The sequence below is a fragment of the Toxotes jaculatrix genome, chromosome 17, assembly GCF_017976425.1.
Source record: "Toxotes jaculatrix isolate fToxJac2 chromosome 17, fToxJac2.pri, whole genome shotgun sequence".
In the NCBI taxonomy this organism is placed as follows: Eukaryota; Metazoa; Chordata; class Actinopteri; family Toxotidae; genus Toxotes; species Toxotes jaculatrix.
The window spans coordinates 2,608,671-2,626,602 of NC_054410.1; the positions used below are offsets into that span (position 1 = coordinate 2,608,671).

General features: G+C 42.4%; 1 protein-coding gene across 1 annotated transcript; it reads right to left on the minus strand.

Annotated features, from left to right (window-relative positions):
• Positions 1-1,244: 1,244 nt before the first annotated feature.
• nsd2 (nuclear receptor binding SET domain protein 2) lies at positions 1,245-16,792 on the minus strand. Its single transcript, XM_041061425.1, has 23 exons — positions 16,752-16,792; positions 14,625-15,271; positions 14,065-14,233; positions 13,644-13,807; positions 12,701-12,934; positions 11,784-12,003; positions 11,158-11,220; positions 10,716-10,825; positions 10,361-10,469; positions 10,081-10,196; positions 9,787-9,876; positions 9,402-9,528; positions 8,748-8,948; positions 7,678-7,857; positions 6,506-6,662; positions 6,218-6,420; positions 5,961-6,064; positions 5,563-5,832; positions 4,745-4,861; positions 4,237-4,378; positions 3,987-4,093; positions 3,546-3,744; positions 1,245-3,196 (listed from the first exon to the last, which is right to left on the minus strand). Exons 2-23 carry the CDS (start codon positions 15,240-15,242, stop codon positions 2,877-2,879), a joined length of 4,020 nt encoding a protein of 1,339 aa, XP_040917359.1. The 5' UTR covers positions 15,243-15,271; positions 16,752-16,792; the 3' UTR covers positions 1,245-2,876.
• Positions 16,793-17,932: the final 1,140 nt, after the last annotated feature.

Consider the following 17,932-nt stretch of genomic DNA (forward strand, 5'->3'; position numbering starts at 1 on the left):
TCAAGAAAAAAAAAAAAAAAAAAACATACAATGTCAGAGAAACTGTATATTTACAATAGATGCATCACTATTACCACTTATACATTATGTACATATTAGTCTCTGGTTTACTATGACAGTAGTTACAGAATGAAACCCCTACGCACACATTACACTTCAGCTCTACAGGGAAATACAGTGCTTACAAAAATAACTGGCTGGACTACATTCACTCAACACAAATCAAGGTTAGGATGAAGATCGTTACGTAGAAAGTCGAGGAATTACTCGTTACCTGCTGCACCTCTGGACATGTCCCATTCACATGCCCCGGGAAAAAAGAAAACAATAAAAAAAATAAAAATAAACACAAAAACAAAAAGGTGCAGCCTCCTGTTGCATCTGTACAAGTCTAATCTGGCTTTTGGAGATGTTTTAGAAAACAACAAAACAACAAAAAGAAAAAAAAAACACGGACAGTGGCTTAAAGAAAAAAATGACGCCAAACTGTTTCTTTTTGTTTTTGTCAAACGTTAAATTAAAATATCTGAAGCCTCAGTGTTACCATAAAAAAAAATCTCATAACCGACCCAGAAGAGAGAGACAGACACTGGTGATGCTAACTCTACATAACGTTGTTCGTTTGACACGGGAAACAATTAAATACAACAGATTCAGTCAAAAACCACACTCGAGAAACTTAGAGTAACAACTTAAGGCAAAACCTGGTGTCTCCAGATTATTAACCTGTCCTACAGACGAAGCCGAGCAGCTTTTGTGTTATTTCTGTTTAACTGAGTTCACCTGAGCCAGCTGGGATTTAAGATGGTGCCAAAGCTCCGAGTACGGTGGCCGTTTGAGGACATTTCAGACTCAGCTCGCGAGGCTCAGCTTAGTGTTACTGTAACGGCTCCTGTTTCATGTGTAGCAGGCTTAATATTTCTGATATACGCACTGACTGCATGTTTCAGGACCGTCAGGTACATCTGGTTAATCACCGTAAACCTCAGGATGGTTTGTACGTCAGCTGAGTTGATTCAGTGAAGATTAAAATACAGCACTATGTCCATTAGTGCAGTTACTAACGATTACTTTCTAAATTCACTGACTGGTTTCTAAATCCTCTTAAGTTCCAGCTTTTTTTTTTTTTTTTTTTTTGTGGAAAAATCACTAAAACAATTTTGTCTCTGCGGAGTCCTAAGTTCCGGGCCTGCCTGAGGACATTCCGTGTCAGTTCTCTGGGACGTGGCCAGATGTTGACTTTCACGTGACGCTGATCTCGGGCCACACAGATGCGTAGATCGTAAACGGGCCTTTACGCTAAATTTGCAGCTGAGGATCAAGTGCAGCTGGAGCCGTCGGAAAACTGAGTCTGACAGCGCAGAGCTGAGCCTAATGTCTGAACTGGCCACAGTGCTCGACTGTTTTCTTCCTCCCAGTTATGTTTTGTCAAGTGAAAACGTGAAAAGTGAAGCAAAAACTGAGAACCAGGGTGTTAGCCAAGGTGCTAACTATGACACAGCAAGCAGGATGCAGTTTGAGACTAAAAACCTCCTGAGGATTAAAAAGAAAAGTTGAGGTCTTACTTTACAAAACCTCAGCTACAGATGAACAACTCAGTGACTCTATCACAGATTAAAAGATCCGGCCAGTGACACCCGAAGGCCTTCTGACTCCAAACAGCATGATGTGTGTGTGTGTGTTTATGCATAAAAACCTGTGTACCTCAGATTTCAGATACATCAGTGGGAAAAACAAACAGCACCTTAAAGTTAGGACTCAACACTCAGATAGGAAAAAAAGTTCAAGAGCATCGCTGTCATTCCTTCATTTAGCTGGTTTACTCGTTGAGCAGAGAGAGTCAAAGACCTTTAAACCTCAGAGTAGTGTTTTCATGTCAGACGGCAGTTTAAGAGCGTTCTCGGTTTAATACTTTCTGTAATCCCTCGTTCTCTGGACAGGCAGGTAGATAAACGGTTTGTAGCGCTATCGTTCAACATCCTGATACAAAAAAAAAGAAAAAAAAACAAAAAACAAACCTAAAAAGTAAAACTGAGCTAAAAGAAAATAACAGGTTGTAAAATAGCAAACACGTCTACAGTTAAATGTAACCTATGGCTACGAAATCAAAGTAAAGAGGCCATCTGAGGCCGATCCATAGTGTCTTGGTGTTTGATATTACATCTGGCATATATATACTATATATAAAAATAAAAACAATCAATTTGGCAACCTGTTTGATGTCTTACACTATTCCAGTAATTATAGTTTTGGTCTTTGATATACACATATATAGATATAGCTATAAAACTCTGCTGTTCAAGATCATCCGTGTTGAGTGAGGGGGTGTGACTGAAATTCAAGTTAGCAGACAGTGGCGCTGCTGCTCAGCATTACTTCCGGCTGGTTCAGTGTCTTTTCTGCAGAAACCAACTGGTTTCTTTTGTTATATATATATATATAAAAAAAAAATCAAATATTGAAAACAAAGACAACGATAAAACAAAAATAAAAAAGGCAGTCTGGTTGGTGGAAGAATGAGAGTTAGAATCCATTAGCCGAAGTTTCCTGACCAGCACTCGCTCTGCTGCTTTGTGCTTTACCACAGATGGTTCGCCTCAGTGCAGACAAGTTAAAAAAATAAACCTGAAAATGTAAAAAAAATAAAATAAAAAAAATAAAAACAAGAAAAGTTTGAGCGGCGAGCTAGAGGTCGTTGCAGAGCATGTGAGAGATCAGCGGCTTTCCCTGATGACGAAGATGTACAGTGCCTTGGTTTCTGTGATCTTGAAGACTTTGTGGGGTGACGTGGGGTTTATAGTTGTTCGTGAACGGGGAAGCAGGTGTCAGAGTCTGGTTTGGTCTTTTGGCTCTTTGAGGGGGGGTCAAAGGTCACTTCAGGCCTCTGCTGCTTTCCTCTTAGAGCCCTTTGTTTTGGCCTCGGCTCCTTCTGCCTTCCTGGAGCCTTTAGGAGGACGGCCGCCGATGGTGGCAGTAGTGGCGGTCGATACAGTTGTCTCCATTTTGATGTCCTGATCCTGGTTGTCTGTTCCCTCCAGCTCGTCGTGCTCCAGACAGCACACCTGTCCTGTGGGAGGCCAGGGGCGTAGCGCCCCCTCCTGGTGAGCCTTGCAGAAGGAGTTGGGGCAGAGCTGGCAAAAAGCCTCCGAGTTTTTCCCGCAGACGTCACAGTGGTGCCAAGGGCAGTCCCAGCGGCCTGGGGGCGGGGCGATAAATGATACAGACAATACGTTTAGCATATAAGGCTTCAACTCAGCTCCTCATAGTGCAACTTGTCTTCAAATGCAGTTTTTCGTCCGACCAACAGTCAAGAACCAAGAGATTTAAATTTACTGTCACATTTCACAAAGAAAAGCAGCAAATCTTCACATCTGAGAAGCTGCAATTAGATTTTGATCAAACAAATGAATCAACTCATATCAAGTGGAGACAAAAATACCAACAGTGAAAGCAGCTGGAAGCCAGAAGTTAAAAAAAAATGATTTAGTTAATTTTCTACATGAATTATTGAATTTGCTGTGTGTTGGGTGCTGGGTGTCTCTTACCAAAGGGTCTCTTGGTGAGGTTCAGGCAGGACAGGTGATAAGCTTTGGTGCAGGTCTTCTTGTCGCAGAGCACCAGCTGCCCTCCGTCTCCACAGCGGAAACACTCGTCCTCAGACTTCTTCTTTCCCTCACTTTTCCTCTTTTTATACTTTCTCTTCAGCCTCTTCCCTTTTGGCTCGGCTGTTTGGCCATTTGAGTTCTGCAGACGAGACACCAAGTTTCACGTGTTAGATATACATTGAACTGAGTAGGTATTTTCACATATTTGAATTGAAATTTAAAAACGAGGTCCAAACACTCCTTACATTTACACTGTATCTGTATGAAAATACATACCAAGTTATTCTGTGATTCTAAATCTAACTGTGACTCGGGGTAATTTGTAAATTGTATTTTCAGCTTAACTGAACCAGGCCCTGCAGCTCTGATTATAAAGCTCACCTTAGGACGATCACCAAGGAAACCGCTGCAGTTTGGGGCGCCGCAGCGACAGACGGTCTTCTCATTGCCGAGGCAGTCCAGGTTGTAGTTAAAGGTTAACTCAGTTCCTATGATCCAAGCAAAAAATAGTAAATAAAAATAAATGAACATCTGGGATTCTGCTGTATATTCTTCAGACTTGTAAAAAGAAAATCTGTCGACAAAGCTGCAATGATCCAACTTCTTTTCAGCCGTTTGTGACTCGTCTCACCTGCTGGGATGTCACAGACGGCGAACAGGCCGACCCGCGTGTCGCCGTTCACCGTCCACTTCTGCGTCTCACAGTTGGGCTGACAGCTGTGGTTCATGAAGCGAGAGTAGTTTCCCTTTGGACCAGCATCAATGATCCGGTCCTTGAAAAAACATTCAAGTGATTCTGAGTCCGTCATTTCAGGCAGTTTACTTAACCATTATTTAACTGTTGAAATGTGAATGATTAATTTACAGTAATTACATCGTCAGCATTAAGAGACGATCCATTGTGAAGGTTCCACAGGCCTCTGGTATTTGTAGTACTGACTACTGTAATGTTACAGCTGTCTGTCATGCAACATTCCCAATGCAATACCACTGTGTTTCTCTAGCTCCCAGTGGAGGTGGCACTGCTGCTGAGAAAACAGCACCCTGATACACTGTGGAGCTATGCTGGGATTCAGGGTTTCGCTAAAACAGCAGACACACAAACACACACACACAATCCAGATGTGGCTGGCACTAACCTTGTCAATGGTGAGCATGTAGAAGTCGGTGATGTTGTTTTCTTGGGCGTACTTGATCCTCGCCCTGCATTCCTCTTCGTCGATGAGCTCTCCGATATATTCGTTCACAAATTCACCCTGTTTGAGAAACGCCATCATCAGATCAGAGATCAGCGACGTCTTGATACTGGGAGTGTCCCCGAGACGATCCACAGGACTGCCAACGCTCCAGGTATTTTTTAAAAAATGCAAGATACTACAATGCCTTTAAAGAAGTATTCTTACCCCCTGGAGGTTTTATGACACTAAATCAAACGGGATCTAAAGGGGCTTTTTTCATCAGACCCTTTCATGTCAAAATAAAAACAGTGACCACACTTTCATAGGCATCGTATTTAAGCTTGACTCAGTCTTTGCTGTAATACATCACACTCTGGGTAAATGAGCTGCCAAAATGGCAGTTTTATATACACCAGAAAAGTTTTAATATGATAAAGATGTATATTAATTTTCTTTGCATGACCTATATGATAAAAGAACAATTTCGATAACGTTCTCTTAAGCAGCTGGGGGGAAAAAAAGTACCAGGCAGGACATTTTACAATTGGAAAATAAACTTATTCACTATTCTCTGGTGGAGAAATAATGACAGTTTCAAAACACACTGATTTCATATATACTGGCATTTCTGTGCTTCAAATACATGACTTAAAAAAAACCTAAAAGACATATTGACCTTTAATAAAGATGAATCTTGCATTTTGTTTAACACATTAACATGAGACCTCATCTGGACTCACTAAAAGACTGTCTTATGGTCAGAAAGCCTCTCCCCTCACCTTCTTGATGTCCCGCAGGGAGACCAGGCCCCAGCCTTTGCCGGGCGTCTTGATGATCTTAGTCTCTGGGTAAAGGCGTTTGGTAAAGTCCTGGTTACAGCAGCGCTCCCCGCTGGGACACACCTGAGGGTGGCACTCGTACTGCAGCATACGGTTCAGACACTCGGACTCAAACCCACACGGCCTCTCGTCTGTCGGCTTGCAGTTACACTTGGGAATCTCAGAAATGTCTGCGGTGTAGACCTGAACTTTGCCGAAGGGTTTGTTGACCTGAAAAGGAGGAAAAAGTCAGAATTATAAGAAGAGTAATCACCAGCATAATGAAACATCAAACTTTAAAATTAGCAGTTAACTCTTCACGTGCTCATTTCAACGGAGTTAAATGCAAAGATTCACACCTTGATAAATTTGTAGGGGGGTGGTTTTCGGCTGTTCTCTTGTGCTTCCTTGGCCTCTCGCTTCATTTTTATCTCCTTGAATCGAGCCTCGGCCTCCAACAGAGCTGAAGAAACAAAACAGTGTAAAGGCTCATTACATTTGATCTCAACGGTGTAAACATTCATCTGAACGTTTAGATTAAGATGCTTCAACGGTTCATGTTACATAACAAGCAGGTTTATAATTCAACAAATGTGTAGGAAGCCTAGAGCGTTACCGTTCTTAAAAACTTTGCCGATGCCAGTCCTCTGGTGTTTGCTGCCTCTGTCTCCCTCCATGTAGGGAAATACGCGACCCTGGTGGGTCCAGAAGTAATCCTTGGAGCCGAAGAAGAACACGGGAAACTCTCCGATCTCGTGGCGAAGGTGCTGGATGTTGGTGGGTATGTTTCGCGGGTGGTGGATCTCTGCAGGCCACCATCTGAGGAGATTTAGAGAATGTATTCAGGGCCATACAGAACATGAAGGGAAATGAACAGGCTCAAAAACGTCACAGCTTCTCTCACCTGTATGTTCCTAGCTTGACCCAGATGATGTCTCTGTATCTGGGTTTCTTTCCGGCTCTGCAGTCATTGCAGAACCAGCTCCCATCAGGCATAGCGATGTTCAGGCAGTCGGGGTGAAAAGCTGCTGGACAGGACTCACAGCACAGCAGCTGGCCTCCTGCAACACAAAGTGAAATCCAATTAAACCTGGAAGACATTATAGATGGGTGTGGAATATTTTAAACGTTTAGTTATGAGTCAGCAGCAGTAAAGCTGGCAAGTGAGCTCTAATTTACCGATGAGTCATCTGTGCAAGGGTGATAAAAACAAGCACAATAAAGAGCAAATGTTTAGTCTGACTAGCAGCCAAAAAAAAACAAAAAACACAGAGCTGCCAGGTACCCAACTCATTAATCGACCCACATGTTGTTTTGGTTGTGAAGCTGATTGTATACATAGGGAGAACTGATGCAGAGGCTCGGAGGCAGATAAACATTTAAGTAAGCAAACAGCAACTCTAGCTTTCTTTCTGTGGTTCAGTATCATCTCTCACACTCTGAAAAATTAACACCCATGTGACATTAAGTTTATACTTTATTAATCCCTCAAGCTGGGGAAATTACACACACGAGCATGCACATGGACTAGAGACGCTGTGGCAGGGGGCTTCCCTAGGAGGAGCCCAGGGATAGATCTTGCCTTGGTGCCTTGCTCAGGGGCGCCACGGCTGTGGTTGCAGAGGCGGAGGGGGGCGCGTCTCCTTACATTACAGCCGTCTCCACAAAACAGGCTGCAATTTCCACAGTAAATTTATTCTCAGGAACTGCTGCAGTTCAGCGTTTCCTCTGTGATTTTCAGCAGCAGCAGCAGTAAATGTGATTAACAGCTCCACACCTACTCCAGCTTCAGTGCAGTTGTCTGTGCCAACATGATTTCCCTATTACACTTTACAGAGATTAAGGAGCTATTGCTCATGTTTCAACCACACTTTGCTGCTCCAGAAGAACATTTGGGGAATCTACAACCTTTTAACTTCACATAGCACTTTCTGTAAAGTTATTACATCATATTAGAGCAGGGACTGCTGCAGTGTGACAGGAGAATTAGGTCACGTTGCCTGAAGCAGACCACCTCTGCTAACAACAAAAGCTAACAACACAAACACAGCAACAATGCAGTGAAAAGCAGCAAACCTTTGGAGCAGACGAAACACCAGCTGACGTTGACGTGACTGTGGTGGCTGTAGCCCTTCTTGGCGCTGAAGTGGTTGGTGCAGATAATGGCGGTGTTGGTGATCATCTCACTGCCTGCGGCCACACACAGGTCACCGACGTGGTACGCCACCGGGCAGCGCAGGCAACGCATTAACCTACCTGCAACGTGGAGAGAGACAAACGCCAGATGAACGGGTGTATCACCAAGAAACTTAGTGACTCAAAACCTCTTGAGCACAACTGAAACCGATCGGATCCTTTTGTAAAGATGGTGGTAGTTAATATCTGCTAGTGATCGGCTCATTTGAAAGTCTAGCTGTGGGCTTTGAATACTTTTCCATTATACTGCCATTAACTTTTGTCTTCACTCTAGAACTAGGTATATTCCCAGTTGGGGATTACCCATGTTAGTCACAAACTGGCAACAAAGGATGTCTGCATTATGTTTCATTAGAACCTTGTTTTCATTGTCACTACATCAAATCTTGTAATCTGACCAAGCCATGAGCATCCTCTGCAGATAAACACAGACTGTGCTTATTGAGTTCAAGGCTCCACAAAAGGGTCTGAAATGTTTTTACACTGCAGTCTGGAAAGCACAGAAGATCACTTTCTATTTCTATTCTATTCTATTTCTATTCCATTACTTCAGTAAACAGTGTTTTATTTATTTATTTTAAATGCTAAATGCGTCTGTTCTGAAACTCTTCAAATGTCACAAATCTCATAACTCATATTGATAATAATGATGTCTTTCCTTTACAGTTATGATGGACAGCTGACTCAAAATGTTCCTTCCCACACAGCTTTAAAGAAACCTCAATAATATTCCATCCTTCGATCTAACGTTTAGTCAGCCAGACAGGAACAATTTATGTAGAACACCCTGATATCAGTGTGAAGATCTGTACATCTCAAACGACACTAATAAATGAATCTGATCGTTGACTGAGCCCAGGACTGAACGCGTGTCTCAGGATTAAATGTAAAAGACACAAACACAAAGGAATGCAAACAGTAAAAAGCAGAGTAGCGTTGCAGTTCCTCACCCTTGTTGGACTTGTGCTTGGTGCGGCAGCCATAGTGGCAGCTCAGGCAGGTGTGGAGCGGGCAGCGGAAGCCCTTGTTGTCGAACAAGGTGAGGGGATTGAGGCGGGCACAGGCCTCATGGTAGAACTTGCCGCAGTGTGGGACGTGGCAGCGACGCACCTCGCCCTCCGACAGCTTACAGGTGAAACACGAGTGAATTCCTGAGAAGAGAAAAAGCAAAAGAGAAAAGGGGGATTACAAACATTCTACCAACACTATGAATCTTATCACAGCTGCAACTCCTCCACTACTACCACCACTCTGTGTGTTCAGAGAAATATGTGGTGCTGTGTGCATCAGAGCTTAACTCATAATACAATGCTGTCATGTTACCTTTCCGATAATAAAAAAAATTGATTGATTGATTTTGAGACAGTTTCATTAACTTAATTATTCATAGATTAGTCAGAAAAGAAACTAGATTAATTCATAACAAAAGTAATTACAAGCTGTGAATAACAGGGTCTACTTAAATGGAGGTTGAGATAAAAATGTCCACTAAGTGGGTTATGCTATGTTATAGTGAGGAACTGAATTAAGTGGAACAAGAGGCTGCTCATAACGTAAAACAACTGCCCACTGGCTGTTTCTTGGACAAAATGTGAACCTCTCACCTGTGTTGCACTCCTGACACAGCAGCTTGTCGTCAGGTTTCAAGGACAGACCCAGACAGTGGAGGTGAAACATCCCACAACACTGGCCTTCACAGGGCACCAAGTCCTCACCAGCCTGCTCACACATCTGCAGGGACACACACAGATCAAAGACTGAGACATTTCTGTGCACGTTATCAGTTAAAGATCAGAGAATGTCGTGGAATGTGAAGAAATGTGAAGAAAAATGTGAAGAACCACATTTAAAGCCCAAAAAAAAAAAAGACCTCTCAATTCCACAATGATTATAAAAAGATGGAGACTCTGATATATTTGTATTTAGAAGCAAGAGTTTGTTGTTTCAATTCAAATAAAGGACAGTCAGAGAGTGAAAAGGCAGGCCTACCTGGCAGACAAACTCTTTCTTCCGTTCGCCCTTCTTTGTCCCGTCTAAGCTGTCACTCGGAGAATCAGGACGTCCCTCACTCCCAGAGCCCTGCAGCAACAACGTGTGATGAACTTTGAATGAGACAGTGGCAATCAATAACATGTCTACAGCCATACATTTAAATCTTAAATGATGCACAATCAACAGAAGCCTATTTATTACCTTCACACCTGAGTATGCTCGAGGATTTACACCATTGATAATCAGCTCGTGTAATTTCAGTTAATACCACCTGAGGTTATTCCCTCTCACCTCAGGGTCAGGACATGGAGAGGACCTCCTCTTCTTTGCCTTAGCAGGAGTGGCCTGGTTCTCACCGTCCTCTTTCCTTTTCCTCCTACGCTTTGGTTTCTCTGCATCTTGGTCATCTGTGCACAGTCAAAACATTCGAGCTGTAATTACCACGTACTGCAGCGCCACAACAAAGCAGCTAAGTGGAAAGTGAGGGCACAGAACAAATCACAGGGGTGTGAATTTAAAAGAGAAGCCCATCAATGGAGCTTGCCCAACACGGAGTAGTGTGGTTGTTTACCAGTAAGAGGATCTTCAGACTTTTTCTGCCGTCTCTTGGTTTCTTTCACGTCTTTGTCAGTTTTCTTCCCTCTTCTCCACTTTTTGACCGTTCCCTCTGAAGTCGAGTCCTGGGAAGGTAAAATCTCGCTCAGTATGTAGACGTGGTGAACAAAAAAATCAAGATCATATTCTGTTCTTCTTATTAATGTCCATTCCCTAATTTAAAATGATTCTTTTGCACCAAACTTCAATTTTGTCAGATGATTTACTTTAAAAATGAATAATTTAAAATCTCCACAGTGAAGTTTTCTTCAGCGCCAACTATTATGATTCAAGCTCAGGTGCAGTTTTGCGTCTGACATGACATCACTCACCTGTTTCTCAGCATCTTTGCTGATTTTGCGTCTCTTTTTAGGCTGCTGATCCTTCTCTGCTGCAGCATCTGTTATCTGCCTTTTAGAAGTCTTTTTTCGCTCCTTTTTGACTGAAGACAAAAAATTTTAAAACGGTTAACTGTCTTCATTTAGAATTAAGAACGGTTTAGAATTAGACAATTTTATCTGAAGTTATTTGGTTAGAACAGGAAATTCTGACAATATTTTCAAGCGGCTTTTAGAGCAGCTCAAGGGTTGATTTGAAAACTCGTTCCCACCATGTTCCAAACATGTTGGCCAAAGATTGACCCTTGTCAACCTCAGCTACAGAAAGAAAGGGCTCGTTCTCCTGAACTTTAGTTCCCTTTGATGAGATAAACTCTACCTTTCTGTTTTAGTAATACTACATAAAACTACATAAAAATCAAGACAACTGACTCACCTGAGGAATCAGTCCTCTGCTCTTCAAGAGTCTTTTTCTTTCGCCTTTTCTTCACTTTATCAACTACGACAACAAAAGGCTCTTTTCAAATTAAATTAATTTAACAAATCTACAAATGAATTACTGATGAGGATCAAATTATAAACGTTACTTGTTGAAATATACTGATCCATGTATTTTTATCAGCTCTTATTTTAAATATTTGCTATGCTTTCTAAATAGCAAAGAAATAAGAACCTAGTGGCAACTAGAATTAGGTTTTCTGCATATTATCTGTGTAAATGATTTATGACAACAACAACAAAACTACACAACCACTGAACAGCATTTTGGATAAAGTGTGCATTTCTAAGCTTCAACACTATTAAGGCTGAACAGTTTACTTGGATTTAGAAGTTACAAAACACAAAATTTCCTCCCTCTACAGTCAAGAATGGAAATTCTTAAATGCACAGGCCACAGTAAGTGATAAATTTCACAATAATCCACCCACTTCACTTTTTTACTAGCCACATATGGCAATTTAAAGCGGGTGATTCCACAGCTCTGGTAAACACATACCAGCCACGGCCAGATTTAACCAACCATGGACTGATCTGCTGCCTGGGTTTCAACTTTCAACCTACCTGGAACTGAAACTGGAAGTGCGACTGGTTCCGAAACATCATCTGTCGAAGAAACCAGCTTTGATTTCCTTTTCTTCACGGGGTCAGAGGTGTTGTCCGTTGCAGATTTTTTCCTTCTCCACACTGTCTTGGTGGGAGACTGCGCCTGTTTGGGTCTTCTCTTCTTCTTCTGCGGTACGACTGAGTCGGCTTGTGTATCTTGTTCGGAAACTGTGGAATCCTGACGAGAAAACCAAACAAGTAAGTTAAAATATGGACTTTGTTGTGGGTTAATGTCATATTAATTATGTCATATTATCTCTGCTCTGCTAAACGTCTCAGAACTTGAAGATAATTCTTCACACTAGGTGACCTAACTATTCAACTGTATAAGGGGCATATCTGGGTGTAAAGCCAGTTACAATGTTCTGCAATCATTCTTGCTTTATCTAATTTTAGAACTTTTCAAGACTTATTACATTTATCATTCATACATTTTCGTTCTTTTGAAACTTGCAGGAACTAGGAAAACTAATTGACTGATTGCTCATCAGAAAAATAACACTTTGATAACGGTCATTGTTAAGCAGAATTATCCAATCACTCTCAGGTGTCATTTTCTCCAGTGTGAGGGTTTTACATGACTATAAACTAAATATCTCTGGGCTTTGGTCTGGTGGTTGGACAAAACAAGATGTCACCCTGAGCTCTTGGAAACTGAAGGAGATTTTAATGTTTTCTGAAATTTAAGTAATCATCAGAGGATCTGATAAGGAAAATAACTGTTAGAGCCTGCAAGAAGAGGACTGAAAATAATGGTGTAGCTTTTTTTTTTTTTGGAAGAAACTGTGTTCTGCCATTCTCCCGTTTTGAGTTTTGTTCTGGGTGCTTGTTTGTTTTTCCCTGTTGTAGTGCTGTCTTGGGACTGGGAGACCTACCAGCAGGGAGGGGAGCTCTGGACTGAGCCGTGACTCCATTTCCTGGTTCATCTCGTCGCTTTGTTTTGGCTTCAACTTCTCAAGGATGTGGGGGTTCAGATGGGGCCCATCATCATCATACAGAAATGCAAAGTTCAGCATGCGCTCATCCAGCGACATGCTGAGCGCTTCCTTGGCCTGAATGACGCCCATGTTCCACTGTGCGTGGAGTTTACGGGGTACAGAGGGAGAAGTCTGCATGACAGGGAAAAAACGGCAAGGTTATATGACAAGTTAACAAAAAGGCAATACAGAAGTGATGATTATCAGCGTGTTGTACCAAAGAACCGTGCCATAAAGAAGATTCCATTAATAAACAGATGCTTGTTTTTACACTGTGGACAATATATAAAAATACATGTGGCAGTTGTGTAGAAGACTTTCCAAGAAACACGTCAAGAATTACCTGCACAAATGTCTATGTTGTAAAAATTATTCTTTTTGTTTGTTGGTGTTGGTGAAAATAAGCTAAAACTGATTGGACTGTCTGTGCCTACAATAAGATAAGATAAGATAAGATAAACCTTCAATAGTCCCACAATGGGGAAATTGCACTGTTACAGCAGCAGAGAAGACACTCAGGATTTACGCAATAATACACAATAATAATAAATACTATAAACAGTAAACAGTATGAAAAAAGAAGAAGAAGAAGGCTGCACATATCAGGCTCAATGAGCCTGAGGTTAAGGGTTAGGTTAACTTTGCTCTTCTTCAACTCTCTAGAAATGTAATGATGAGAGCAAACCTTGTGTAAAACATTTTTAAGGAAGTGCACTCTTTTAATGTTGCAAGGTTTCTGAGCCAAGTCATTTTGAACTATTCTAATTTTAAACAAGTGCGCACCACATCCCCTACACGGCCAATATGCATGGGTCTCGCAAAAGAAAAGAAGCAGATTTACCTTTTTGTGAACGATGCGGGAGGCTGCCTGTTTGTTGCCCTGGCTAAGATCCTGGTATTGATCCTCCCCAGTGAAGGACACCATGTTCTTCTCGAAGATGTAGCCTCTTTCTGGGGCGTCTCCAAAATACTGCACGTGGTAAAGGAGGCCTGACCTGCTATTGGCTGCTCCAAAAAAAACAAAAAAACAAAAACAAAACAAAACAAAAAAACAGAAAACAAGACAAACCACAAAAAAATGAAAAGAAATTAATAATGACATAGAAATTAGACTTTTAAAACAGAAAATCTGTCCCATATACTGGCAGAGATATAACACATTATCATGTAAGTACTAAACAATGATTCTTCAACCTTTACCTTTACAACATATCACTTACAGCCCAGTTAGAATGACGCAGGTGGTTGTGAGTGAATCTCACCTTTCTGTTTCTGTTTGAAGTGATTGCTGAATTCCGGGTCTGTGGTCACCATGCAAGGCCACCAGGGGTATCCAGACACCTTTGTCCAAACCAGATCACCAACAGAGAAACGGATCAGCAAAGGAGACTCTTCTGCAGCCTCCTCCTTCAGCTCGGGGATGAAATCAGGCTGGAGAGGAGAAAGAATAATCAGTTAATCAATAGATAAAAATAGAAACTAATCGAGGTTCTGACACCTTTGCCCTAAAATCAATTACTTTTCCCACAGACTATTTCAGACACATAGTGGCAAACAACTAAAAACATCCAATACATGGAACTCTCCATCTGGGTTTAAAGATTTGCAAATGTTATCAGTTTTTCAACATTTGTCTATGTGCATCCCATTTTTACTTTATGTTTAATTTCCCCAAAGTAAGTGCACAAACATTTTTATGTCAATAGATCAGTGTGTTCCTTTTCTTTTAATGCTACCTGAGTATTGCATTACAGTGTACTGCCATAAGCAAACAGACGTTTTGGCTTAAAAAAAAAAGTAAAAGCAGGAATAAAAGCAAAACCTCATCAGCTGCTTCAGTTCCATCAGCAGCATTTGCGTGGTCAAGTTGCTCCACAGGGATGACAGAGGAACTGAGGTTTGGTTGAGGTTTTGGTTTGTTAGGTCGCCCCCTCCTTTTCTTCACGTCCTGCCTCTTCCCGGGTCCAGATATAGTACCTTCAGTGGCCGTGGCCAAACTGGTCCCATTGGCACAGCATGGTTCAAACAGCGGTTGCTTGACCACCTGGGGTATTGTCACCTTCAATTCAGGTTCCGTATGAGGAGTGCAATTGTGCTGATGGGTGCCATTCGTAGCAGGGGCTTCAGCACCCTTAAGCATAGGTGGCTCTGGAGCACAAAGCTTGGGCAGCGTGTCTTGGTCCCCATTCAGCACACGGGAGGTGAGGTCTTTGAGCCTCTCGTGGCTGTGGTTGTTGTGACTGTGGCCAGCCATCTTATGAAGGACGCCGTCTTGTAGTGTGGCGGCCAGCTGGGCAGCAGCTTCGTCCATTAGCAGAGCAGGGTCACTGCTCAAGTCCCCCCGACCCTTCCGTACACTGAGGGACTCTGGGGGCTGCTTCATGCTGATTGGGTTGGCTGGTTCGGGCATTGAAGGCAGAGAGCTACCTTTAGTGTCCATCCCATCTAGCCCCCTCCAGGCTCACTGAGCTACAAAACAAGGACACACAGAAACTTCTCATTCCACAGGTTCAGTCAGAAATGTCTAACAATATCATGCAGTCAATTTTTGATGCTCTCTCTTCTGGCAATTTGTAAAATGGCATTCTGGGATATGAATCCTGTAAGTATATCGTTACACATTTTACAAAATGGCACTCACTTGCTCCAGCGGAGCATGAACAGAGAGATTGGAGGACAGAGAGGACTGCACCTGTCACGGAATGTTCTAGCCGCGTAGTTCTGGATGTTTTTACATGATACACGAGCGACTCAATTGTCCACAAGTCTGCAACAACAATACCTCAGTATTGTGGAAGAATACTAATGCCTCAATGAAATCCAGATCTATACGCCGATCACAACTAATATGAATGAGGTCAAGTAAAACCCATCCGCGATTACATCCATGCAAACGGACTAAAACCACCGGGCGGGCGGAAGACCTCTTACCGCGACAATTTCAAGTTGGCTTTCTCCTGGAAAAGGACTAGCTAGCTGCTAGCTGCAGTCTGTGGCAAAGCGGCGAGGAGAAGGAAGGCTCCAGGCTCCGCCGCACGCAGCGAATGCCCAATGAGTGGGTGGCTAACCGTGCCGCGTAACCACCGCATCACCGGCGAGAAAAGCCGCGGAAATGGAAGCAGCTGACAAGCCGGAGTAATGTTACTGGAGTGCGAATAATTGCTGGAATTAGATGTATCCTGTCTCAGATAAAAGCTAACGTGTTTAAATTATGGTTTGTGTTAGGTTAGTTGGCTTAGTTGCAACATAACGACAAGGCGGCTGAACTTATGCCGTTAATGCAAGCGTTTGCAACAACCGCTCAGTCGTTTTAAAGTTAACTACTACATTAAAGTGCACTAAGAGGACCAACATATATTACCCACTTAAGCCACGTTTGCCCTATAATGTCATGCACAAAACGGGCTCCGACTACAATCTGAAGCGGAAGCCACGATGTGGGAATCTCATGGATTCCAGCAATGGACAAGCGGACAAGCATTTTCCCATAGTGTACAACCGCATCTCTGTCAGCGCTACAGTCAGCCATTACACCGCATCCCAGCAAATAGACAAAGCCGCCACCCAAAAACTAAATGCAGTTTACTTACTAACTAGCTATCCTGCCCGACTGAAGCAAATACGTGAATAAATAAACGGGTGCACGACTGAACGATTGCGGCAGCTGTTTAAATTGTTTTGCTATTGTTTCACAAATATACTCAATTTGTAGGCGCCATGACAGCTCGCTTCAAAAAAGCTAACCGTGCTAGCCCCTGCTAACCAGTGCACCATTGACGCCAAGTTGAACTGCACATTTAACGTTAGCACGGTTAGCTAGCCTGCTAGCTAGCAGGTCCTCTCTAGCTAAAATGGATGGTCGGCCCGAACAAGTGAACTTGCAAAAACTCATACCGGCTAATTCCCCCGGGGCTGACAATAACATGAAAGACCGTTTCTTCGTAGTTACCTGTTCAATTTCCTGTCGGTGGTTAAAGGGAGAAAATGTCCGTATTCATCCTGTAAAACGGAGGCTTTCATTCAACTCGAATCAAAAGCTTGCGGGAAACTCAAACTCTCCGGCCAACCAGCGCGAAAAATACTCACTTCCGATTGGTCGGGAGCGGAGAGAGGATCCAACCGGTCCTTTCAAAAAACCAACCGTAGGAAGTAGCTGACCCCGGTGTCTCCCGTCTGTTTTCACACCGTTTCACCTTTTTCCTTGAGTTTTTTTTCTATATTTAGTCTTCAGAGCCTCGACATGTGCATGTGTATTTGTTTCTTACCAACAATAATGTAAACGGGCTGTTGCTACTATGTCCACTGACGTTTTCATGTAACTTTTGTTAACCTAAACTACACCATCACTACAGCCGACAAAGGAAAAGGAGTATAGGAAAATGTAGTATTTCCTCACATCAAATACCTCAGCGTAACAAATCTAATCTGCACGTTGGGGTTCAAAATTTGACACGACCACTGCAGTACATTAAGCCATTACAACCCGTAATGTAATATGTGTAACGTAATTGTGCTGTATTTATCAGTGATGGCTTGCAATCTTCTAGGATACGGTGGCCCTGTACCCTCTCTCTAAATCTCCAGAGGGCTAACTTTAAGTAAGGTCTAGGCCTATATATAAAGTTTAATCTACTCTAATATCCATGGCCAGATTAACTTGTTAAATGGACCCTGGGCAAAACTTTGCTGAGGGGCTCCACTGATCCTCTATCTACCATCCAGCCTATGAACCCTTCCATTTCCAGCTTCTAGCAAGCCCTGTGCGACCAAACCTCCTATGCAGACGCATTACACATCTCAGTCGGTGGTAATTTGATTAAACACAATGTAATTATTTGCACAGCATTATGTGGTCCATAATGTAATCAGTGCATCTGGTCAGGCTGCCTGTTTTCCCCCAACTTTCTTGTACTCTGTACATGTATCCCTCATTTTATTTTGTTATACAGTATTACTCCTCATGTTACATATTGTTGTTATTTTTTAGTTGTTGTTTATTTATACACAGTAAGTTAAATTTTAAACTTAGTGTTTGGGGTCCCTGGGCAGCTTTGATGCATAGCAAAGCTAATGTATATAACCACATCATGGCCTGAAATATACAGCCCTGTTGTTCCGTTAAAAGCAGAA